Source organism: Macadamia integrifolia, chromosome 4 (genome assembly GCF_013358625.1).
Source record: "Macadamia integrifolia cultivar HAES 741 chromosome 4, SCU_Mint_v3, whole genome shotgun sequence".
NCBI lineage: Eukaryota > Viridiplantae > Streptophyta > Magnoliopsida > Proteales > Proteaceae > Macadamia > Macadamia integrifolia.
The window spans coordinates 34,009,340-34,034,383 of NC_056560.1; the positions used below are offsets into that span (position 1 = coordinate 34,009,340).

At 38.7% G+C, this 25,044-nt stretch overlaps 3 protein-coding genes across 7 annotated transcripts; 2 read left to right on the forward strand and 1 right to left on the reverse strand.

Annotated features, from left to right (window-relative positions):
• Positions 1-1,061: 1,061 nt before the first annotated feature.
• On the forward strand, positions 1,062-3,939 carry LOC122076972 (transcription factor GTE7-like). 2 transcript variants are annotated; one of them, XR_006139667.1, is made up of 4 exons: positions 1,062-2,923; positions 3,012-3,267; positions 3,362-3,544; positions 3,678-3,939. XR_006139667.1 is itself a non-coding variant. In XM_042642652.1 (3 exons), exons 1-3 carry the CDS (start codon positions 1,322-1,324, stop codon positions 3,460-3,462), a joined length of 1,959 nt encoding a protein of 652 aa, XP_042498586.1. In that variant the 5' UTR covers positions 1,062-1,321; the 3' UTR covers positions 3,463-3,939. The 2 variants fall into 2 exon arrangements, 1 of the variants encoding a protein (XP_042498586.1); XM_042642652.1 differs by having other exon boundaries at positions 3,362-3,939.
• Positions 3,940-5,233: 1,294 nt separating this feature from the next.
• Positions 5,234-13,959, reverse strand: LOC122075981 (glycine-rich domain-containing protein 2). The gene is made up of 9 exons (XM_042641220.1): positions 13,836-13,959; positions 12,883-13,131; positions 12,086-12,203; positions 11,732-11,986; positions 10,738-11,193; positions 8,544-9,079; positions 7,502-7,700; positions 6,270-6,425; positions 5,234-6,203 (listed from the first exon to the last, which is right to left on the reverse strand). The coding sequence occupies exons 2-9, from the start codon at positions 13,038-13,040 to the stop codon at positions 5,544-5,546; spliced, it is 2,538 nt and encodes an 845-aa protein (XP_042497154.1). The 5' UTR covers positions 13,041-13,131; positions 13,836-13,959; the 3' UTR covers positions 5,234-5,543.
• Positions 13,960-15,765: 1,806 nt separating this feature from the next.
• Positions 15,766-23,334, forward strand: LOC122075982 (CBL-interacting serine/threonine-protein kinase 8-like). Of its 4 annotated transcripts, none has more exons than XM_042641222.1 (14): positions 15,775-16,423; positions 19,054-19,116; positions 19,240-19,311; positions 19,393-19,500; positions 19,581-19,655; positions 19,747-19,800; positions 19,909-20,034; positions 20,257-20,346; positions 20,971-21,093; positions 21,347-21,460; positions 21,797-21,913; positions 22,471-22,527; positions 22,646-22,720; positions 22,991-23,334. In XM_042641222.1, exons 1-14 carry the CDS (start codon positions 16,265-16,267, stop codon positions 23,081-23,083), a joined length of 1,326 nt encoding a protein of 441 aa, XP_042497156.1. In that variant the 5' UTR covers positions 15,775-16,264; the 3' UTR covers positions 23,084-23,334. The 4 variants fall into 4 exon arrangements, 2 of the variants coding, with proteins under 2 accessions (XP_042497156.1, XP_042497155.1); XM_042641221.1 differs by having other exon boundaries at positions 15,781-16,423; positions 21,341-21,460; XR_006139406.1 differs by lacking the exons at positions 22,471-22,527; positions 22,646-22,720; positions 22,991-23,334 and having other exon boundaries at positions 15,766-16,423; positions 20,971-21,097; positions 21,797-21,831.
• Positions 23,335-25,044: the final 1,710 nt, after the last annotated feature.

Below are 25,044 nucleotides of genomic sequence, written 5' to 3' on the forward strand. Positions count from 1 at the left end.
AAAAAAAAAAAAAGAAGGATAAATCTGCCTAATCCCAAATAATACTAATCCAATCCGAATCAATATTGATTGGGACAGATCTCATGTTTTAAAACCTTTATTCCTATACACATTCCAAAGGATCCGATCCGATTCTTAAAACACTGATCGGACTGGGCGATCATAATCGGATCTATGTGTGATAGTCTAATCACGACGGTGGACCAAAAATGCCTAATGTTCGGTGTTTCTTACCAAAAGATTCCAGTCTGACGACTACTTCACAAAGTCGGAACGTAAAAGTGATACCGTAAGGGGTCCAGGGTCCAGGGTCCAAAGTCCAAAGTCCATAAACCTTTAGGCATTCCTTCCCTACGGCTGCAGCATTCATATGATCTGTAACACCAACTGTCTGATCATTAGCCGGCTTGGATCGACGTCCACGATGGAGGGTATTTTTGTAAATCTATGGGTTTATTAAACTGATTAACTATACGAAGGTCGTATAGGATCAGATCCTTAGCACCGATCTCGTGTGCGGTGCGCGGGACGTGCCCATCGAACTAACGTGGCCAGAGTAAAATTCAATCTTGCGGCGCTGACCTGGCATATGGAGGTTTTGGCGGGAGACTCGCAACGAAAAAGATATTTTCCCTCCATCCGGCCATGCCAGCTGGCTTGTCTTCCACGTCAGTGCCCTTCGGTCATTCACTATGGGCCGGGCTTAGGAAAAAAAAAAAAAGTTTAATTAATAGAAGTCCAGAAGAAAACGGACAAAAGCAGTACAAAGTAGAAACCTTAATGCAAGAGTCATGCGCCCCAAATTCACGCCCAAACCCAAAACTCAAATATGAAAATTCGAGAAATTCCCCTCTCAAGTCATCTAGACGGTTCTATTTTTGCCACGTGTTTCCAACTCCATATCCCCACCATCCGTGACAGATAGGACGGTCAGCTAACTGGGCACCAAGAAAGCTGCTATAGTCGTTGGATCAACGTTCTTAACTAGATCGACGGATAGAAATCAATCAGAGGTCAAGCGGTCAGATCTGGAGGCCTTTAAGAGGCGGTGTCGCTCCTCTCTTGTTCCTCGCTCTGTTCAGGAGGGTCTTTGGAAACCCTCGTTCTTCTTGATAATTTCCCTTCTATTCGTTCTTTTCTTTTCTTTTCTATTCACTCCGTTGATCTGATTCTCGCCTTTCTTTTTCCGTCAATCTGATTCAGAAGTACTGTCCGGCGACATCTCTGTTCCCATATGGTGCACCGATCATCTCTGTTGTTAACATTTTGCTGGAGTTTTGCCGGAGCTACCCGATTGATACGATAGAAGTTCTATGCATGAATGGCGTCCGCTCTCTTAGCGAGTCGAAATGAACCGTTTTGGGGAGAACGCAAGGTGTATATGAGGAAAAACCCTAACTCTAACCGTCACCTGAAGTCCAACCCTAACCCTAACTCTAACCCTAATCCTAATTCTAGTCCTAGCCGTAACCCTAACCCTAACAAACAGAGCCATGACCACCATACAAGCCAGATTCATGGCCGTCAGGCTGATGAATCGGCAGTTGTTGCTCCGGTTGTTTCCGAAGACTCGTCCTCCATGAATAGGAAATCCATGTCTATCAGTCACAATAAGCGGAGAGAGTCCTCAGCCGGTGGTTACGTGACTTTCAATATCGCGGCCTTCTCAAAAAGAGAGCTCAAGGAGCTGAAGAAACGCCTGATCTCGGAGCTTGAACAGGTCCGGAGCCTGAACAACCGGATCGAATTGAAAGAAATTCAGTCCAGATCCGGCTACAGCGCCTCTCAATTTTCCGGAGGCTATGCCGGTAGGGAAGTTACATCCGCCACGCGGCCGCCGCCTCTACATCTGAACCATCATCATAATAACCATTCCATGGATTCGCCAGGTGCCGACGGCAACAAAGAGAAACGAATGCCCAAGGCGAACAAGTACTATCGGCCGTCTGAATTTGTCATGGGGAAGGAAAAGACGCATCCTGATGGTAAAATTTCAGGGTCCAAACGTCCACTCCTGGTGGCCTCTGGCAGAGATCCAAAGCGCCCTGCATTGGACCCTGTGGACGGAAAGCTTTTGTCTAGTATCATGAAACGATGCGGACAGATCTTGTCCAAGTTGATGAAGCATAAGCACGGCTGGATTTTCAATGTTCCCGTTGATGTCGTCGGCATGGGTCTTCACGACTACAACCAGATTATCAAGCAACCTATGGATCTCGGGACCGTGAAAACCAAGCTCAGCAAGAACGTCTATGCGTCACCTCTTGATTTTGCCTCTGATGTGCGGTTGACCTTCAACAATGCCTTGCTTTACAATCCCAAGGGCCACGATGTTTATGCAATGGCGGAGCAATTGCTGGGTCAATTCGAGGATATGTTTGAACCCGCGTACAAAAAATTGCATAATACGCAGCGGCGAGTGTTTCCCACCGGAGAAATGCCGGGAAGCTCATGTGTTGGGCTTCCAACTACAGAGTTTGGTGTGAAGAAACCTGATCCGACCTCGATCCCCAATGTGGCTCCTCCATCGAACCCATCACCAGTGCACACTCCTGCATCAACATCAGCATTGGCGCCTACAAGACCATTTTCGACGGGAAGATCATCTACTGTTAAGCAGCCAAAGCCCAAAGCAAAAGATCCAAACAAACGGGAGATGAGCTTTGAAGAGAAGCAAAAGCTGGGAATGAATTTGCAGAATCTCCCACAGGAGAAAATGGATCAAGTGGTGCATATCATAAGGAAGAGGAATGCTAATGTGGCGCAGCATGGAGATGAGATTGAGCTGGACATTGAGGTTCTGGACACCGAAACGCTTTGGGACCTTGATCGATTTGTGTGCAACTGCAGAAAGATGATGAGCAAGATCAAGAGGCAAGCGTTTGCCGGCAACAACGAGATTCCTGCAGCGGAAGGCAGCAAGGTAGTGACAATTTCCATTGTAGAATCCAATTGCTTGATTTTCGCACTCTTAATTTTTTATGCTGATCATTGTTTTATAACTTTTGCAGTCTCCCGTCAGTGTGATGCTTGATGATGCCCCCAAATCCCTTCCAGCTGAGGCCTTGGGAGGAGCAGTTTCAGCTTCAGCCTCTTTTGCTGCAAAGAAGATTAAAAAAGGGGAGACTGTAGAAGAGGATGTGGATATTGGGGAGGAGATGCCGGCCAATAACTTTCCGCCGGTGGAGATTGAAAAAGATGCTGGTGGTTACGCCAGCAGATCAAGCAGCTCCAGCAGTTCAAGCAGTGGTTCATCCTCGTCAAGTGGTACGGGAACTGTCTTACCCTCTACTTTACCTTACTCTTGAATCCCTTTTCTCAGCTCTAGTGCAGAGGAAGCTTAATTTTGGGGTTATTGCAGATTCGGATTCGGGGAGCTCATCCGGCAGCGATTCTGATGCGGACGATGCACAATCGCCGTGCATGGAGTCGAAAGCCTCCCCTAGGACCAAGGACGAATGATGGGCAACCCTAAAGAACGAGCTCAGGGGGGGAAGGACAAGGCGGCAGAAGTGACCGAAGATGGGACTAGAGATGGGTACAGGTACAAACCCCCCCACTCTGTATCCATCGAGTTTAATTGGCACAGATATTGGATCACACCAACACGCTCATGAAGTTATTTAAGTTTTGATTGTTTACTTAAATGCTTCTGGTTCTTGGTTCGGTGGTTGCAGTTTCTGGAGGTGAAAGGGGAAGAAGGTTTTTGGGTTTGAAATACTTTGGATTGGAGTGGTTCGCCATGTATATGTGTAAAGATCAAGACCAAAAAGATCGACAAGTAGGGCCTAGGAGATCGAACAATAGTTGACAGTAGTGGGTTTTTTTTTTTTTGGACAACAGGGAGAGAAGCAGAAGAGTTGGGTAGATAAGGATTTTGATACCATTTTGTAAATAAAACAACACCAAGAATTTAATCAAATCACATGATTTTGGGCATTACAGTTTACAGAGAACCTCCTCGGACTGGAGTTCCTACTTTTTATCCTCATCTACCCTTATAATAACAGCAGTTGACATCTACAGTAATGATAATAATGATAAGCAAGTGCCAGAATGGTAACAATAATGAGGAGAAAATATTTGGAGAGGACCATATTGACAATATTTGGAGCAGAGGGTGGAATGCATATAAAGTTTTGGGCTTTATGATAGGGTTGGTGACTCGGTGGTGGTCATCATATATAGTTCCAATCTGGCAGTTGAAGAGTTGCATCATGGTTGTTTCCATTTTTTTTAGTACTATTGGTTTCATCATACCCATTAACATATTATGATTTGGAAATATCAAAGCCAAACTAGCAACCATGTGCAATGGATTATAAGTTCAAATGATCTAAAAAATAATAAATAATTGTCATGAAACATTTATTTGTGCTGATCTGGATTCACTTCGGTTCAGGTTAGAGTAGATCTAATCAATTAGACTACTTTCTTTTATTAGAATCAATCCAGACTTTTGCTGGATTGTTCTTCTAATGGAATAGGCTATAATTGACTCTCTTAACAGAATCAATCCATAGTTTAGCAAGATTGTTCTAGTAGAACAATCCAATCCACTTGTTTCAGAGGGATCAGATCTGGTTTAGTCGGTGTTTTAAAAACGAATCGGTGATGGAATTGGTAACCACTGATTCCAATTCAACTGGTCAAAATTCGTCTCTGGGAACCGCCATTCAGATTCAGGGTATCTTGGTTTGAATATTCCGATTTAAACAGCAGAAGTAGAGAGATCCACTTCGAAACTGTGGTAATGTTACAGAAAATCAAACTACTTAAATTGAGAATGAATATTTTAACTTGCAATCCAGCTCTTTTCTGAATTAAGCATTTCAATTGGATCTACGCCCATGGCTTTCCTTGTATATGATGTATAGATTGAGACCAAGCAGTTGCACCAAGTCGACTCTTAACAACCACCTAAACTTCACCAATGGATATAAGGAGCATTGCTATTGGGTGGCAAATCCATAGAAGCTTGAACTGATTCAGTTTTGTTGGCTCAAATGCTTCCAAAGGTGGGAGGATGAAGTTACATGGCATTTGATTGTTTCCATTTGTTATTTGATATAAGACGTCTCGATAATCGTTACAATTCGTTGGTAATTAAAACACAAATGTTGCCCATAGTCTATCTTGGAAGGCTAGGATTGTGTAAATGAGGTGATCGCCACTAAAAACATTATGGATATACTTTCATCAAATCCTAAGTGATGCAATAGATGTACTTCCATTGAAAAAAATCATCCCATTTTTTTTTCCATTCCTCCAATAACAAGTGGTTGACCTCATTTTGGGATCATCAGTTTGGAACTATACTGGGTATGAATCTTCGAGTTGGGATGTATCATCTTTCATTCTTCTAAGGTGATCACAGTGATGTTATAAGACAACAGCTTATGCATAGAAAGCTTATTTACAATATTTATTTATCAATATTCATAACCTCGGAACATCGTCAATGCTTCAGTTCCGTCAGATGGGTGCACAGATAGCAGCCATCACAGCCTTATTTCAGTATATGCAAGCTCCAAAAGCTGCCTTCACTTCTGTGCCAACTTATCACTGCTATCCCCACCACAACCGCCACAGCCACCACATCCCCCATTCTTTGACACATTCTTGGACCCGCCACCACAGCCACCACTCTTTGTCAGATATCCACTTCCGCCACCGCATCCACCACATCCACTTCCACATCCTCCACAAGCACCACCGTTTTCTGGAACCGCCGTATTAGTTTTCTGAGCCTCAACCTGGACTTCATTTACTGTGCCAGCATATCCACTTCCGCCACCGCATCCACCACATCCACTTCCACATCCTCCACAAGCGCCACCATTTTCTGGAACCGCCATATTAGTTTTCTGAGCCTCAACCTTCACTTCATTTACTGTGCCAGCATATCCACTTCCTCCACCGCATCCACCACACCCACTTCCACATCCTCCACAAGCGCCACCCTTTTCTGGAACCACAGTACTACTTTTCTGAGCCTCATCAACCTGCACTTCCTTTACGATGCCAGTCTTCTGCTCCATTCCACCACCTTCGTTGCACCCATCAACATCCTCAGATAACACAGTCACTCCCTTTATATTTTCTCCAGAGGCAAGAAAACTATCATATCCCGCCTTTCTGAAAATGTCAGAAAGTACGAAAGCCAAGATAATCCCAGGCAACACAAACCACTCTTCATTGACCTGTTCAAATTTGTGGAGTAAGTACAACAGGAATTTAATGTGAAAGGGTAAATAATGAAAATATACCTTTACAATTCCAGACTTCAAGTTAATCATTGCAACTGCTTTGCCATAGGGATCTTCCAGGGAAAATTCAACTGCTGTCAAGAAGTCACGTTCACTTGCCTTCCTCTCGCAGCATTTGGGTTCATATTCCAGTTTTCTACCAGAGAAAAGTTTCACCTGTACCAAGAATAGATAAAACCATGAGAGACTACAAGGTAAGGAGTGAGTATGTCCAGGACTCCCATTCATAAGATGGAATATTTTTTTTCTGTTCGGGCGTGGGTGGGGTGGGGAGTTGGAAACCCAACCAACAACCATCCATTGCACGTGTTCTATATCAACATCCAAAGGACTCTGAACAATTTATCCCACAAGCTATATCAAAAGTCTGATCCTATTGCAGCTTTGAATTGAATAGGCGCAGGTGCATTCACACCGACCCTCTCATGCAAACATACAAAAAACGAAAAAAAGAAAAGAAAAAAGAAAGGAAAGCAGGAGAGGAATGGTAGCAACTCAAATTGTGAATGCTAATGTCCTTCACAAGCACTTGATATCTCACCACACAGCTAGCAAGCAGAGGAGCAGGGCCAACCACTAAATGGGGTCCACTTAAAGCATTCTGTCAGCCAAAAGCAACAGAAAACTAAGTGATTTGAATCCCTTTCACTTTGCAGTTGTTTTAGAGTTCCCACAGCTCCTTCCCCCCAATCCTAAATTCATATAATCAGAAGCATCATATAAATTGCTTGATAGTGCTGACCTTTAACATTAGGGAATTGAGAGGGACCGTCCAGTCTAGGTTCCACTCCTATGAAAAGAAAAAGGGACAAAGAAATGGCTATGGATGGAATATGGAGCTAAATGTGCAACCCTCTCAAATCTACTAGTCACCTTTGGAAAATAGTCATGAATCAAATTTTGGATAAAGAACTCTTGGTGAGGTGCCTAGGATCACTGAATTCAATGATATTTAAACCATTTTAACCGGTCTCTTACATCCATCAATTGGCATTCCATATTACTGGATTTGTGGCCAAAGCCTTTGTTACATGAAAGCTGAGCTCATTAAAAAAATTTCGCGGGAAAATTATCCAGATACCAGACACCAAAACACGGTAAAAGGAAATGTTTTGTTGATATTATATTCTTTAATAACCATTAAAGAGAAAACGAAAACTGTGGATTTGTTTTCAACAATCCCCTAAAAAGACACAAGCAAACAACTGAGTACCGGTAATGAAGATTCTTACCATTCGATTGCCTTTAAGCTCAAATAGATGATCACCTTCACTGGATGTCCTCTGAAGCACAAAGGACCAATGAGAATCCATCAAAGACCATTTTGTTCCGACAGACTCTGCTAAAACATATGATCCCCCAGACCCTACTATGCCAATCACCTCTTTCATTGAGCAACAGTTGTTTATTGCCTCCAGTTTCCTTGAATCCCTGACATCCATAGAATGCAATGCTAATATAGTTCAGAAGTCAATCTGGTGCAGTAATTAAATATAAAGTAGATGAACAACATGGAAGTTTGTTGGAAAAATAAGACTACTGTGTTATTATGTCGAGCAACTGCACCGTACTTATGCAATAACAGGGGGGGAGAGCAACAATTCCCTGGACTTGAATCCATATCTATCTGAAGTATTCCAATTGGAAAAATACTTTAGTCGGGGGCCCCAAATTGCCAAAGCAAATCCAGGGCCCTGATAACTTACCATGTGTTTCAAAATGACACACTTGATGATTCCAAACCAAGAGATTAACAAGATTTCGGGAAAAAAAAAAACTTCAACAAACTCCCCAACTAACAGATGGAGATTCCAGCAAAGGAACCTGGAGATTCCACCATAGGAACCTTGGTGCTATATTCCTCAAATTCCACCAGAGAAAGCCTATTGAATGATCATATTATCCAGTGGCTAAAAAGATGCTATACATTAAACTGTTAGAATCATAGAGATTAGGTCAAGTACAGGCTGCGGAGACAAATTAACTAGGTCAATGGATGGTTTTGTGCCTCCCCAGAGCACACGTATTTATGCCATCGGCATACCATCCTATATGACCATCTGGTTCTTAAACTCCTCCATTTCAGAATATGTAAAACAATAAACTTTGGTATCATGGTGTAAGGCCATCCCAACCAAACTCTCTCTGAATTCCAAATGCATATCAGACTTGCACAGATGAATGGATGAAGTTTAATCCATGTAAGAGGAATTGAGCACATGTTTGATGAAAAGCACATATATATTAAGAAAAAATGAGCATGTGTTTACACACCTCATCTGGATGTTAATGATGTCATTGCCAGCTTCATCCACAACACACGTCCAATTCTTAGCATGTTGGACCCTTCCTGGAAGCGGGAAGAAGCAGGAACTCATCGAGCATGGACGTGAATGGATCATGTGAAGCACATGAGGTGCTGTGACTGGAACAGTCAAAGAAACAGCAATATGCATTGAGATTGGCTTGGAGTGAGTGCCAGAAACAGTCGCCAACTCAAACCATGTATCCAATGACAGTCCAGAGGCTGGATCTAGCAGATCTCTCAGAGACATTGAAGTCGTCCCCATGATTTTGGCTGTCCTTGATATGAGTAAATTGGAACCTGAATGGGACATAAGTTCAAAGAAAAGCTCCCCAGTGGGTTCGCACTGGAAAGCAGCAACATGCTTCTCCCCAGACTCAGAAAAAATATTCAGTCTTCTCCTAGCATTGAAGAAATTATCTGGCTGCTTCTTACTGAAAAAGACAAAGAAGCTACCCCTGTGCCCGGCAGGTATGTTTCTCAGCCCCACAATCTCTAGAAAAACCTGAAAAAGATAAGTAACCGAATCTTAAGATCTATCATTAGCAGTGTAGTGACAGCCTTGAAGTTAATCATGTTAAGAAAAATCCTGAATGACTAAAATAACAAAAAGGTCTATGTTTCGATACATGAAAAAAGAGAAAACAAGAGAAGAAAAGAAATAAAGGAAATGGGTCGAACACTGACTAACATATAACAAACAAATGAATATTCTCCATACTGCCATCAGTCTTGTAATCATAGGCTCTTAACTATGATTGAAATTGATTCGTAGAGTGTGATCATGATTGTTAGTATGTGCAAACAATCCTAGCCATACAGGTGAATCCACCCACCCAGGCGACAATGAAATTAATTCATGTTGAAAGGGAAAAGTTTTTCTGGTTGACTAAAGTAGTTTCCATGTGTCATGTCAGATGAGCCCAAATATTGTGGACAAGTTGACCCCAAGGTCCCCAGACCACATTTCAAGTTTCAGCTCAATTGGAGTTGGTCAAGAGGAAAAAATGAAGCTTTTGAAAATCCAGGACTACAGAAGAGGGCATGTCAATACATGGACAGATGGGTACGACTGTGCGAGGACATAAATGGGAGGGTATTTGATCAAATTTGAGTCGGACATTTGACACGTTGCCAATCCAAACATTTCCCTTTCTATCAACCGGTCAGTATAACCACATCATCCGGCCACGTAGCAGAATTACATACTACGTTAAGATAGCCTTATCTGGTTAGACCATGAAGTGGCAATATCCCCATGGTTCTTCTGTGGCCAATCCACAGATTCTTTTCAACCATCCAGAAAAATATGACCAAGACTTTTTCAAAGTGTTAGTTTAACTGCAGTAAAAGATATCACATAATCCTTTTTCTTTTATCTGGATGAAACAATACAGCTTAGACATATTCAATGGGGAAAACAGCCCCTACATTATGTATGAAAAATCTATTTAACAGAATTTTTGGCCTGTAAGAACCTCCCAACTTTCTAATTTCCACCCTGTTAGCTTTTAGACAAACAGAAAATGAATCAGAAGCATCAAACACTGCACACAGGATTTAATCCAGATCAGATATTGGAAACTGACATACAGAGGTTGAACACACTCAGAGAAGTACATTTTTAATTTTCCACAAGTGTGGTTCAAAAATTGGATTAACTCTCTTATCCTAATATAATCAAGAACTATTTATTGAAATTCATGTAGGTATAAAGTGACTGGACGATGTAAGAATTGATTGCAAACACTACATAATGAATGATACCACCACACAAATAGATAAAGTACATCTTCAGAAAGAACTATCGATTTCATGAAAGGGAACAGATATCATTCCCAGTGGCAATTTACTTCAACTTACAACCAAATTCCAAGAGGTTGCAGAACCCTGATATAATGGATTCATGGTTCGTATGTATCCAAAAAACTTGGGACACTACAATTTAACGGCAGTGAGGTGAAATTTCAGTGGTTTTGCCATTTTTTTACATTTTCTATATGCAAGTGGCCAGATATTCCAACAAGCTGGCAACTGTATCATTTTCTATATGCAAGTGCCCAGATATTCCAACGGGCAGGCAACTGTATCCAAGTCAACCAAACAAAAAGAAACATGATTAATTGGAAAGGCAAAATGTGCTTCAGAGGGTATCAGGCCTACCTCAACATATTTTGCCTTGGGAATCTGAATTACTTCCTGATAGTCATTGGGTGGAACTACCTCCTTGCTAATATATTTTGATGTGTAAGGGGTGACTATGAGAGCACGTGGAGCACTTCCTCGGTACATCGCCCCTGCTCTCCAGTACCTCAAACCAAAAGTCTCTTCCCACTGTTTAGTTGTTTCAGAAAACCCTACATCTAGTTTCTGCCCTTTGGTTCTGTCAGAGTCCACGTCATCATGCTCTAATACCTTGCCAAGTGCTTCAACCATGTCTTTACAGTAAGAAACAGGATGCAATTGATGAGAGTGCCACATAAGGTCAACGTCATAAGTTGGAACACAGAAACGTCTGATGGACCTTTCTTTGTTTCTCTTGATCAGATGTAGAAACCCTTTATATCTAGCCAGTGCTTGCTCAAGAAATATATCACTTTGCATGCTAGGTCTGGACACCTGCCATAAATTTTCATAAATATTATGAACAAAAGATATGTGAGATAAATGAAGTACCTGGTGCTCCCCAAACATCTCCGGAAAATGAAGCCATGGATACATGTTCAACAATATGAAAATTATAAAGGCTTTGGTCTTTCCTAAAAATCCCATTGTCATTCACTACTGCAAATGGGATAGATGATCCAGCCATTCTACTTGAATGCAAAATCCATGAAAATTTTAACTAAATAATTTTCTGCATCCAGCCATTTATTTATTGGAGGTCATACTGTTTAGAACCTTTACCAGGGCTTATAAACCATTGTTCAGCTATATATCTTTCACTGAAGTATTATATATTACTGATCACAAGAAAGTTTTAAACACGTTCATTGATATTGCCTCAAAAAGGTTTACGGTAGAGCAGGATCAAGATGTGAACCTTCTTCATATGTCAAAAGGCATTGAATTTGATTAGTTTAGATCTTCAAAGGTCATACAAAAGGGTATAGTAATCAGCAAGAAGATAAAAATCTCAGGGAGATCCCATAATTACCTGGTAAAAGAAAGGACTCTGCCTCTTAACAGCAGAAACTAGGTCATATTTTATGCCTTCTGAATCTTTTAAAATCTTTTCTGGGATACTCTCTGGAAAACAGTTGCTCATATCGAGCTCAAATGGCTCCCCTGGATACAGCCTGCTCCAGATTTCTTCAGTTTGCTTTTTGCAAGTCCCTCGGACAGTGGATAAAACATTGCAGTTGTCAAGGATTCTCCCATAGAATTTTTCACAGTCTGATTTGTATTGTATCTGAATACCAAAACCAAAAGAGCTCAGTAATCCCATTCCAGACAAATCAGCCACTAAAAAGAAGGGAAAAAAATAAAAAGGTTCTCGTTAAAAGCATACAGGATTGAGCCTGTGACAGTGCCAAACCCATTCACAATCAAGAGGCACAACCAATGGGCCTTCTAAATCCTGAGAGTTATTATATTTCGCAACCAAGGGAAGCCAGTAGGTCTTGTACCTGAAAATTATCACATTTTACATCAGAACAACCATTGAGATGAAACTAGAAAGTTGCGATGGTAAGAAAGAAACCCAGGGTATCAGGTTGACCAATGTGTGAGTAATCAAACCCGTGATCCTGTTGGAGTCGACACTTACTGAAGAATTTCCTTCCCATTTCATTCATTTTGTTATGAAAACGGGGATTGAACACTGACATGAAGGTGTCAAATATAAGGAATTGCTGCATCCAGCTGATTCATAGGGTTTGACATATGTAGAATTGTGTGATTGATTGATAAGCTTGAAGGGACTCCACATTACACACACAGTTACCAACTTGCTATTAACAGGGCAACAGTTGCTGACTAGTTGTACTTGAGGTTTCGGTTGGATAGGACTTGGAAGGACCAAATGACATTCACATAAGTGGACATTCATTAACATAGAAATGGATCAACAGTTCAATCCATTCCATTCGTTTAAAATGTATCGTGCTCCCAATTTAGATCTTATAAATTGACATTTTACTTGCTGAAAGACGCAGAAAGTAATAACTGTGCAAAGATTATTGTTTAGCCCACCCGCAAAAATTCATAGAAGAAATTTGGAGGAAATGAAAGACTCAACCATGAAATGTCAACATATATAAATTACAGTTCAAGCGACTGAGATAACTGCTTCAATTTCACGTCTACCTATAAATAGCCCGGTGAAGAACAGAGCCTTCGTAGAGGCAGCGATTGCGATCAATGGTTTCAAGAAACTGTAGTTGCTGTTTGGCTGCAGCCACAAGATCCTTGCTTATTACAATCTTTTGAGCTTCAAGCCACTCCAGTTCTTGTTCTTTGTCCATTTCTCAATTCTTTAGGGGATCTCAGAATACAAAAAAAAAACCAATCTTTTTACTCTATCCAAATCTTCAGATACAAGAAAGAAGTTCCTCCCTACGTGCAGGGAAATACAAAAATTAGAGATGAAAAGACAAAAATACTTGTAAATTGGAACTGTATGCAAAAATAGTCACACTAACTACATCCAGTAACAAGGGCTTTCTTCATAGTTGGGCCATTGAAATCAAAGAAAATTTCATATCTAATGAGTTATTTTGTGAAAAAATGAGTAAGTACAGCGAGTCATGCAAATAGCAGTAAGTTAGTTTTCACAATTTACAAGGAATATACATATTATCTTTCAAAAATTGGGTGAGATAACAAGGAAACATGAAGAATTCAGCTCAAGTCAACATCACAACATCCAACGAAGACCTAAATTCACTCTTCTTTTTTTAGTAGGCCTAAAATCTAAACGACTAACCAGTAGACAGAGGCAGCCCGGTTAAACTGGAAAAAAAAAAAAAAACTCCCTAAACGACGCTAAATGCATCCAAGAATAGAGAAATTTGCAGAATAAGAAGCCAAAAATTCTGTTAATCGGACATTTTTTTTAAGAAAAATTTATTAACCGACATAAAGCTGTCTAATCAGATTCACAGAGACACAAATTCCGGAAGAATAACAGTTAAGCAGAAATAGCTAGTTCGTCGACTCAAATCAAGGGAGTCAATAACAAAACTTTAATGAAGTATGGACTCAAATTCTCCAATTCCATAGCATAAAGCTTGATCCAAAAAGAAATTGAGAATACTCACCTGAATAAGCACCCGTAGCCGTAATCACTCTCTTCGATCAACTGCTACTCTCTTTCTCTCTCGCTCACACCAATCACCCTCCCTCCCTCCTCCCTTTGAAATGCGAACACGAGAAGTGGTACGACATGTCTTGTATAGTGCAACCTTTTTTAATAACGAATATACCCTTTTCAATAAGGAAAGAGAAAGGATAACCGCCCAGTGCCCACCCACCCCTCGGATCACAACTCACGACCCACGACTCACGACAGTGACGACACCGACGAGACTCATCTGGTAATTTCGTTGTTTCCATTCTCCAACATTCACCGCCTCCCGCCACCAAAATGGGAAAAAAAAATCAGTTCAAATATCTGAGTTTTCTTTCCGTGGACGTCTCATGACATTGTGCGTGTTGAACAACTCTTCAGATTTCTCAAACATCCAAAAGAAAATTCTTAAAGTCAAACATAAGTTCTTAATTTTTTCTTGGTAATTATGATATAATCCTTATATGTTATAACTATTAAATATTAACTAAGATTAATTATGCATCTTAAGGGGTGATGCAAATCGGCCTTCAAAACAAAACAACGTCGTAAGTCACTTCAAGATGAAACTATTTTGGAAATGTGCCCATCAAATTCATATTTGGTAGTCCTTAGGTTTTAACTTAAACTTGTTTACTAGGTTTGAGATTGAAAATCTTGTTTGTATAGTCACTGCACTACGCATACCTAAGAATGGAAATTCTGAAGCACAAGTGTGAGTGTACATATAATATGTATATTGAACTAAATCATACATAAATTTCACATGTGTGTTGAATTGGAACAAAGTTCTCGCATATAATGTACAATCGGTCACTTGATCAAAAAGATCTTTATTGATGGGGTTATACATTATGAGTTTTGGGGTACTAACGAATGATATCTAATTGATTTTATATCGATGTACTAGATTCAAAGTCTTTGACATATTTGATAGAGACTTCTAACAAATAATACACTAGTTTAATCAGGAGAATATAAAATAAAGAAAATGTATGTAATTTGATTTGACACAAATCTGATATCAATGACATTTTGGTAAAATTGTTTGGAAAGTTATAAAAATAATGTAACATACATTTTTTTTTAAGGGTTAAAATGCTTAAAAAGGTCCTATCAGTATTATAGAATCTTTGGAATATATTAATAATACATTGGAACTACAACAATAAATTATGAGAAATTGACCCCTAATTATCTACTTAATTTGGGAATTTTTTGTCACACCTACTTGCCGGTGTACATGTTGATAAATATTAAATACTATATTATTTATGTGGTATTCACTTGACAGATGGTATATTAAGTGGAATCCCAAAAGGATCATATCCGTCATTAATATAGCATAATTATTATTGATTATACTTATTTGAATAATATATATTGGAAGAGATTATGTGAAGAAATGAAATTTCACATCAAGATTAGTAAATTGAACTGAAAGAGAATCTTTTCTCTACATGTTTGAATTTAAAATTCAAACTATTATAAATCATACCATATTATAATCTGATAAAAAAATTATTATTATTGGGTGAGTTAGTTGGTGATTGAATTCAATATGGAAAGCCATGTCACCATATCTAAAAAATGATGTTTTTACAGATTGTTTTAAAATTGAAGAATCAAATTAATAAGGTAACACTCTCTCATATTGTAACTTGCAAAATATCTTGGTTTCCATATAGATCATATCATTTTCCAATTATTTATTAGGAAAAATAAAAAATCTGACCCTCATTGATGTGGCTTATGGATTCCTTCTCAACACTGCTGTTATAAGAAACCCTTCCTTTCATCCAAGTATAATGCTAAAGCAGTAAAAGATATAAAAGTAAAATTGAGGGAGTGGATAGATATTAGACTATTACAGCTCTGTCGTCACCCAGTCACCGACCGCAACCCCTACTCTGCCTTATCTGTCTAATCGCTAGTTCGCTACCCATTGAGCGTGTCTGTCTGCGAGGGGAAGAGAGCGAAAGAGAGAGAAAGTGCGGGCGAGAGAGAGAGAGAGAGAGAGAGAGAGAGAGCGAAAGAGTACAAATTACAAATCCCTCTTTCCTCGCAAATGCAAAGGAGTTGGCGCTGGAACATAGAAACCTTTTTCCCACACTTCACCACCCGATTCTCACATTTCTTCTTCGTCTTCCTTCCTCTTTCAGACAGAGCAACCTCCTTACCGGATTGATTGCTTTTTCTGTCTGAACAAAAAAAATCCACTCCCACTTTTCTGCAACCCAATCGACCCAATACAACTCTTTAGATATCTTCACATTTTATCTTCTTACCAAAGCTTGTCGGTGGGAAATTGGTAAAGTTACACAAAGAAGTGGGGATTTGTTCGTAAATGCTTTCTTCTTCTTCTTCTGGAGACGGAGTTGACCGAACGCGAGGGTAACCATGGTGGTCCGGAAGGTCGGAAAGTACGAGGTGGGAAGGACGATTGGAGAAGGGACGTTCGCCAAGGTCAAGTTTGCTCAGAACACTGAGACTGGTGAGAGCGTTGCCATGAAAGTGCTCGACCGCAGGACCATCATCAAGCACAAGATGGTCGATCAGGTTTTCAATCACTTCCTTTTTCTTATCCTCTAATTTGTCTTGCCTTCGGTGGGTATAAATAAAATTTTGTGTGAAATGGTGTCTGATCGCTTTAGGGAGTGAGTACGTAGTTCGTCCTAATTTTTAGGGTTTCTATTTTTGGTTCCGTCTTTTTCTTCAGTGCACCGCAATTGGCGATGACCCGGGGATACGGACATATGGAGACGATGGGATAAGAATAGGATGGCTTTGATCTTTTTCAGTCTTTTAAAGTCGTCTTCCTTTTTGAAACTTACTGCTATTCCCTCCATTTTAGCTTCCACTCGATTGGATCGCCTTAACCTCCTGCTATATTTTAAGATTTAAACACAAGTAGGATAACACCATCAGTTCCGAGTTCTATTTTTGGCCGAATCATATGGAATCTGCTTAAGTCCAAACCTACTGCAAATTTCTACTCTGATGATCATTTTTCATCCCATCATTGGCAGCGGATGTCGCCTTGTTCTACTGCTCTTTTCAAATACGTCCATTTGGTTAAGTCCATTTGTTTCCAAGTCCATGAATTTTAAATGAGAACTCATAGCCAATAAATGAGTCAGAAGCCAAGTTCCTAAATAACATTCGAATGGCATTTTTTATCCAACTCAACACATAAATGGCATTTTTGTAGGCTTGCTATTTGTGCACTATCTACCATGTTTCGATAGAAAGTACGACAAAGTCAACCTTGAATAATTTGGCTTCTTCTCCCAATATTGGGTTAGTCATTTATATATGATAAACTAATAAGAAAACGTTACAAGTAAGGACTCTAAAGCCCCCTATGATAGTAATACTACTTAACAACTTAAACAAAACCATACATTCTAAACAACACTTGTAAACACATAACTAAACTTTACCGCAAATTATGAACATCAACACAACCAATCACCATGAGTACTTAAACATCACCACAACCACTATATGTTACCACAAGTTTTAACATTAAGGAATATGAGAATGTGGACCAAGAAATCAAGATCTCTTCAGTAGATTTGTGCGATCATATCCTCCGATGTTTGGGGAAAGCTTGACCTCAATGCGGGATCTTGCATGATTACTCCTAGAAATAGGCATTTTGTTCCCCTTGAGGTTGGTATTTACGTGTATCTCTTTCTTTCCCCCCCCCCATCCTTCTCTCTCTTCATTGGGGGTGGTTGTCATGACGTTTAGGCAACCCAAGGTGTTGGAGGGGGGCGCCTAGGCAATCAGGATACTGCCTAGGCATCCAGTATATGACTACACGTAATATAGGTATAGCAAGGATGATTCTATCTAATTATGCTTCCACGCAATATAGAAAGAATCTAAATGCAATATGATATAAGTATGCTAGTACTGACCTAATATGAGAAAATCAACGGATAATAAACAAACCTTAGGATATAATATAAGCATATATATTACAAAACAATAAACGTAAATAACGTAAACTCGTAAAGTGTCAACTAAGCGTGCTTTCACCTTTGACCCAAGGAAGAGCTTGGATCCCTAGGTGGCGCCTATGTATTCATTTGCTCTTTGAGTATAATTCTTTATTTTTTAAAAAGAAATGATGAAATTATGGGATTTTCACACTTCAGTTGAAATTCAAAACTAGGAGACGTGTCAACCGAAGTAACTTTTACTGGGACCAATTTGATGTTCCTGTTGAACTTTTGAGATGTTACAGAACATGTTGAAATTATGGCCAGTATATAGTAACAAGATCTCTTGGTGTCTGATACAGAGAAAAAGATATTAGGGGGTGTAAAGGATATGCTTGCTGAGCCCTAGGATTAGACCAGAAGGGTTGAAAGCTTTAGGGTTGTTTTAGAATTGGGTTCAGGAAGAAGAATAAATTTTAATTGTGTGAGTTGAGGTTAGGGTATTGGATTGAGTAAAGAAATTCAATTGAATGGCTTCTTAGGTTTAATGTTGAGCAGGGCCATGAGGCAGGTTTTAAAATAGGGTTTTGAGGTCCTGCTGAAAAGAAGGGTTAGAAGCGTGGACTTTTATGAAATTTGATGTTTAAATCCTTGGAAGGAGAAACCAAGGATTCAGCTCTGAAGAAACAAATTTATCTTGGATTTAGTGGGGTTTGGCTTTTTTCAATATATGGGGTTTATAAGGTGCATCTCAGTTGTGAACATACTTATTCTGTGTGCAGTGCAGTAAGTTCTTCAGTCTTTTCAATTTTGGACAGAGCACTTTTTGCAGAGATAGTGGGGTCTCAAATGGTACATGTGTGTGCCTGTACATAATTAAATTTTATGGAATTTGTTGTTTGAAATAGTTCTGGAATGATAACTGTCTGATTGTCCTACTCTTGCTTGTTTAAACTTTGATGGAATTTATGCTTCGAAAAACTGAGAATTATCAGTTCATCCTGGATTAGATCAGAATAAGTGGGAAATTTGTTCAATTGTAATTTTTTTTTTTTTTTTTTGTGTCAGTCCTCTTCCACCAATCTTTCTTTCTTTCTTCTTCTTCTTTTTCATAGATTTTATAAAATCTAGCTATCGTATGGATGGTGCAATCTGTTTGTCTTTTTAGTCTTCATCCCTTGGATTGTGCTGTCTATTGTTGCTGCTCATGGAGGTGGTTCCTTTCATTTCTGCTTGCAGATTAAGAGGGAGATATCTATAATGAAGCTTGTCAGACATCCATATGTTGTCCATCTACATGAGGTATGTCAGGCACTTTTCACATTAAACTTTACTTCTTAAACCCATTCTCCTACTCTTTGAGATTGGTTATTTTCTGCAGATTGTGGTTATTAGTTCTTCAATCTAAACCTTATGGTTCACTAGGTTCTTGCCAGCCGTACAAAAATATATATAATATTGGAGTTCATTACAGGCGGAGAATTGTTTGATAAAATAGTGAGTCTTCTAGCACAACCTCCAAGAACTAACTATCTTCTTTTTTACCCTTCATTATTGATATTGTTCTTTTTTGGGCAGGTTCACCGAAGGCGACTGAGTGAAACTGAGGCAAGAAGATACTTTCAACAGCTTATTGACGGGGTGGGTTATTGCCACAGCAAGGGGGTTTATCACCGAGATTTAAAGGTCTTATATGTCTGGCATTTCAAAGTGTGTTGTGTTTACTGTTGAGTGAAGTTCTAACAACTGTTTTGTTTAACATTCAGCCTGAAAATCTTCTGTTGGATTCCCACGGAAATCTGAAAATTTCAGATTTTGGCCTTAGTGCATTGCCTGCCCAAGTAAGATCCGAGTAAGATTTTTCTTTTTGTTACACATAATTATGAAGAGAAGTCATTTAGATTTAATTAATTGCTTTAATGTTATGGTTAGGGAGTTAGCCTCCTTCATACCACCTGTGGAACTCCTAACTATGTCGCACCTGAGGTATATAGGGATAGCTTCTCAATTGAAGATTACTTTATATGCATGCAACATGTTGTTATATTTATGTCCAAGCTGGACATCTTACAAAGCCTGCATGTTTTGCTTTAGGTACTCAGTCATAAGGGTTATGACGGTGCTGTAGCAGACGTCTGGTCCTGTGGTGTTATTCTTTATATTTTGATGGCAGGATATCTCCCATTTGATGAGATTGACCTCACAACACTGTATTTTAAGGCATGCTGTTTCCTCACTCATCTTGTCCAATTTTTCACCAAGATTGAGAAATGTTTTGTCGTTTCTGGATTTGTGTCCTCTTGGTTAACTGTATTTTAGTAACACTTTAATGATAGATTGCAAGGTTGGTTTCCCTACATTTCTGATCTGCTCATTGACTAATTTTCATCTCCATGACTATATGTGCAATTAATACAATCTGATGGGTTGTCTTTCCTACAGATAGAGAAAGCAGAGTTTTCATGCCCATCTTGGTTTTCAGTTGGGGCACAATCCTTGATTCATAGAATTCTGGACCCAAATCCTGAAACTGTAAGTATTTGCTGAATGATGTGTCTTCATTACTCAGTGGATCTATTTCTGTGAATTATTTTAATATGGTTTCTGTAGCTTGATCAAAGCCGACCCCATTTAGTTGAGATAAGGTTGAGTCGTGTTGAACTGTAGCTCTATCAAGCTTTTGAAAACTTTCTTTTGCTACCTAATATGGTGCCTTTTGCTGTTGGGATGAAAGTTTCAATGTTAAAAAAGTAATCATAATTTATTCTTTCTGCCCTAATTTAAAATTTTTAGGGCAATTTTTAATGCTTGCTTGGGTTATTATTAGCTATGCACCTTGATATTAATGTGTGTCAAAAGAAATAAGTGAATTTTATGAGAAATCTATTCACACTTCGAAGTTTGATGCTTTATAATATTTTTAAGCAATTGGAGTATAGAAGATACCCTTAAAAAAGAAAGTTGGAATAGAAGGGTTCATGGATGTTCCTGATATGCAGAGATAATTTTTTGAAATGAGCATGTATAGGCAAGAGAAAAGTTATTAGAGTGTCCACTTTAATTGGTTGACTTCTCCCTAAATTTCATTAATATTTTGTTTAAATATTTAGTTATACTAATGGTGATGGATGAATTCCTATGTATGAATTTTTGCAGCGCATTCGCATTGAAGAGATGAGGAAGGATGAATGGTTTAGGAAGGGCTATGTGCCTGTTAAGATTGTTGAGTATGAGGATGTTAACCTGGATGATATATATGCTGTTTTTGATGATCCTGAGGTTGGTAAGGCTTTCAACGTTTCTCATTACTGCTCATATAATTGGAAGTGTAACTTGAAAATTTTCGAGGAGTTTTATTTGATCATCCTTTTGCTCATTGCTGTCGTACTATTCATATTCTACTTATATATGATTGCAGGAAGCAGTGGTACTTGGTCTTCTTATACATCCATTCTTTTAATATGATGTTCTATTTACATTGGTCCCTTTTGTTTCTTGACATAATTGATGCCTTGGACTTCTGTAGGAGCAGCAGGTTAGTGAGAAATCTGGGAAGGAAGACATGGGTCCTCTGATTTTAAATGCTTTTGACCTAATCATTCTCTCGCAAGGGCTGAACCTTTCAGCATTGTTTGACCATGGACAGGTGTGATTTATCACTTTTCAGTAGCCGATCATTTATGTCATTTATTTGGCTCTGAATTGCAATTTCAGTGTGGGCTTATAGTATGGCTTTTTCTTTAATTTGATAATTATTTCAATCCATATATTTTCATGGCTTGTGACTTCAATGATGGTCAAGCAACTAAAATATTTCTTTCACCAAAATATGCCATGAAGAGAAACTTACTATGAATGTATGTCCCATCATCCATGTCCCTGATTCTTAGGTCTCCATGACATCCATTCTGAGTCTTTTTTTCTTTTAATATGTTCCTTAATTGGATTAAAAGACCTAATGGATTTCTTCTCTTCTGCATAGGACTGTCTGATGCATCAAACACGCTTTATATCACAAAAACCGGCAAAAGTTGTTCTGTCAAGTATGGAAGTCGTTGCACAATCAATGGGGTTCAAAACACATATCCGTCATTACAAGGTTGACCATTCTATCTCACTGTATCTTTATTGCTTCTTGAATTTATGGTGTGCTTTGCTTCCTTTACTACGGTTATGCATTATGCTACTATAGCTGTCAATCTCGTGATTGGATTATTGTTCTGGTGTGAGTAATAACGTATTGAATGATGTTGAGAAACATTGCTGTTTTTGTTCCATTTCTTCTATTTTATCTTCAAGGCATGGGCGCTGATCCTTTATTGAATTTCCTGAGGGTTTTGTGTTTTTCTCACACACAGCAAATTAATTTAGACCTAAATTATTTCCTCCATCACTCCCTCCTATTTGTTGCACACAAATGCTTTTCAAGATGCTTTCTTTTGGGATTTTTGGGGATTAAGTAAATGGACTGGTAATGTCATTGTTTAATTGGATAATTAAAAATGCAAACTAAGTTCAGTTATCACCTATCCCATTGCCATCTTGGATCTGATGGACGTTCTTTAATAGTGGTTTGATTGGAGTGTGGTTTATAATTTTTCTAATCAAGTATTACTTCTGAGTTTATTTCAACTGATGGATCATATTTCTTCTCAGATGAGGGTAGAAGGTCTTGCAACGAATAAGGCTTCACATTTCTCTGTTGTTTTGGAAGTAAGCTCTCTTCCAACATCCATTTTGTCTTTATACTAGATCTATTTGTTGTGCCTGTTTGATGGATAGTTTTGATTAACAATTTATTTATGTCCTACTAAACCCAATTATTAAGCAGGTTTTTGAAGTAGCTCCCTCATTTTACATGGTGGATATTTATAAGGCAGCTGGAGATTCAGTTGAATTCCTCAAGGTCAGATGCTTCTTTAAATCCAGACTTGTAGTGACTGGTAAATTTGCAGTTATATATTTCATGACTGGCCACTGGTAAAGTTCTTTGTATGGATTTATCTTCCTCTGATCAATCTAGTTGACCTTCCGAATCTCCCCTGGGGCCTGCGCCTCCATAGTTCTTTCTTTTCCTCACCCCCTCCCCGACCACCTCCACTATAGATGCCCCCTTTTATTGATTTAGCTGATTTAGGTACTCATGAAGTTACCTTTTTCTTTTTGGACGGGGCAGTTCTACAAGAAATTTTGTAGCAAGCTTGAGGATATCATCTGGAAACCACCAAATGAGACCAGCAAGCCGTGGTTGACCAGGTCAAGGCGTTAGTTTTGTTTCTGATAACCTCTATGTACCTCTAATGTGCAATTATATATTGCATTGACCACAATACCTCAGTGGATGTTCAATGAATGTTGTGACCCATAGTTGCATCTTCTGTGCAGTTTACCTTAAATCACATATTGGGTATGTAACTCATTTGTCATATTCTGCATTAAGTGATGCTTTGTTGTAGAAACCCATAGATGAACTTATTAAGAGATGAAATCAATTGAGATCCTGGGTTGAAATTTCATTAACTTTGGTTAGGTAAGCAAATTTTTTTTAGCAGGAGCTACTGAGATATTTGGTTCCATTTTAAATGTTCCCCTGGGTCTCTTTTTTGTTTTTGATACTCAAAGAAAAGTCCAATATCTGGTTAGGAGGATATATGGTATAAAGATGTGGTCAGTTCTGGTTGGAGTGACAATGCAGACTATAGTGTACTCTGATTGGTTTGATCTGTGTTACACCATCCAATCGGTTATGCATTGTTTGAATGTTCCCCTACACGCCCTGGTCGCAATTGTCAACACTGACTTCCTAATGAAAAAGGAGAAGTGGAAGAAAAGAAGATAATTTTGGACGGTAAGATTGAAACCACGGTTCATAATTTAAAAAAAAAAAATAGAACATGTGTTTATGGTTTGTTATTTTATGAAATTATTAATAAAAAATGGTAGTCAAATTTTAAGCTAAACACACTCTTGGATAAGGGCAGGGCCCTGATGCCCTTTCCAGTTAGAAGTAAAATGGAACGATGGAAAAGTCTTGGTGCAAGTGTAGTTTATACCAAATCACATGGTTTTTCAAATTAATTCTTTTAGATCATGTTTGATTGTAAGGGGAATTAAAGGAAGAGGTAGGTATTTAAAAATTGATACTTAAAAAAGAAATATATGTAATCATTACCCATGTGATTTTAACATAATTTTAAATCATTGTATTTGGTTATAAAATTTTACTTTATTTTGCATCCAAAACCCTTTGCTATAATATGTAAAATAAAAATTACATATAAAATATATTATTACTAAATATGGTTAAAATTTTAAGTAGTTTTTACAATCATATAGGCTAATGATTATAAACATTTTTTTTTTAAATATGAAAATTTTACTTCCTTTTCCTTTAAAATCCTTAAATTGCAACCAAACAGAGCCTTAAGATGGAAAAAAATGAATAGAAAAATCTCTTCAGGATTGGCGTGAGACCTGTAGGTTACTCTATTTGCTCACAGAACTCTCTCCATGAAATAAATATTTATTTGTGACATTAAAGTGAAACAAAAATTATAATCATTTCTGTTTGGCTAAAATGAATAAGGGAAGAGATCAATGGTAAAGTGAGGTGAGTCATTTTTTGCTAGAATTATTTAGTTGGGATAAGGTTATAGTTGTTCATAATGCCCAACCAAATAGACCTGTAGACACATGGCAGTTCAGGCAATATTTATGAAGCTGGAAAAGCAAGGGGCTTTAATTGGAAGAGAGTCATTTTTTTTTTTTTGTCCTGAATGAAGGCTATTGTTAGGCTACGGGGGTAGAGCGTACCCTACTCGAAGAGAGAGGGTCGGGTTCGTGTATGAGAGTGTATGGTAACGGTCTTAGTCTGTGGATATAGAATCAATTTTTTCTCTCTCCTCATTTTATAGATCCTATATATCCATGGACCTGGGGTGTACGAGAACATTATGGTACGTGAACCTGATCCGTTTGAGGTCTTTATCTATAATGGGCCCTTTGTGGGAAAAACATCATCTGCCGCGAGGAAATGGCACGGTCAGGTGCAGCGAAGTTGGAGATGACGACACGTGGTGGGGAAAAATCGAACGATCGTGGTGAAGCTCCAGTTCCTTTGACCCATTTTGCCAGATTCCCATTTCACCTATGCCCGTTTCTTTTGGATTTTGGATTTTCACCTGCTCTAGGGTTTTTCATTTCAGTCTCCGAAGGACTAGCGATCCCCAT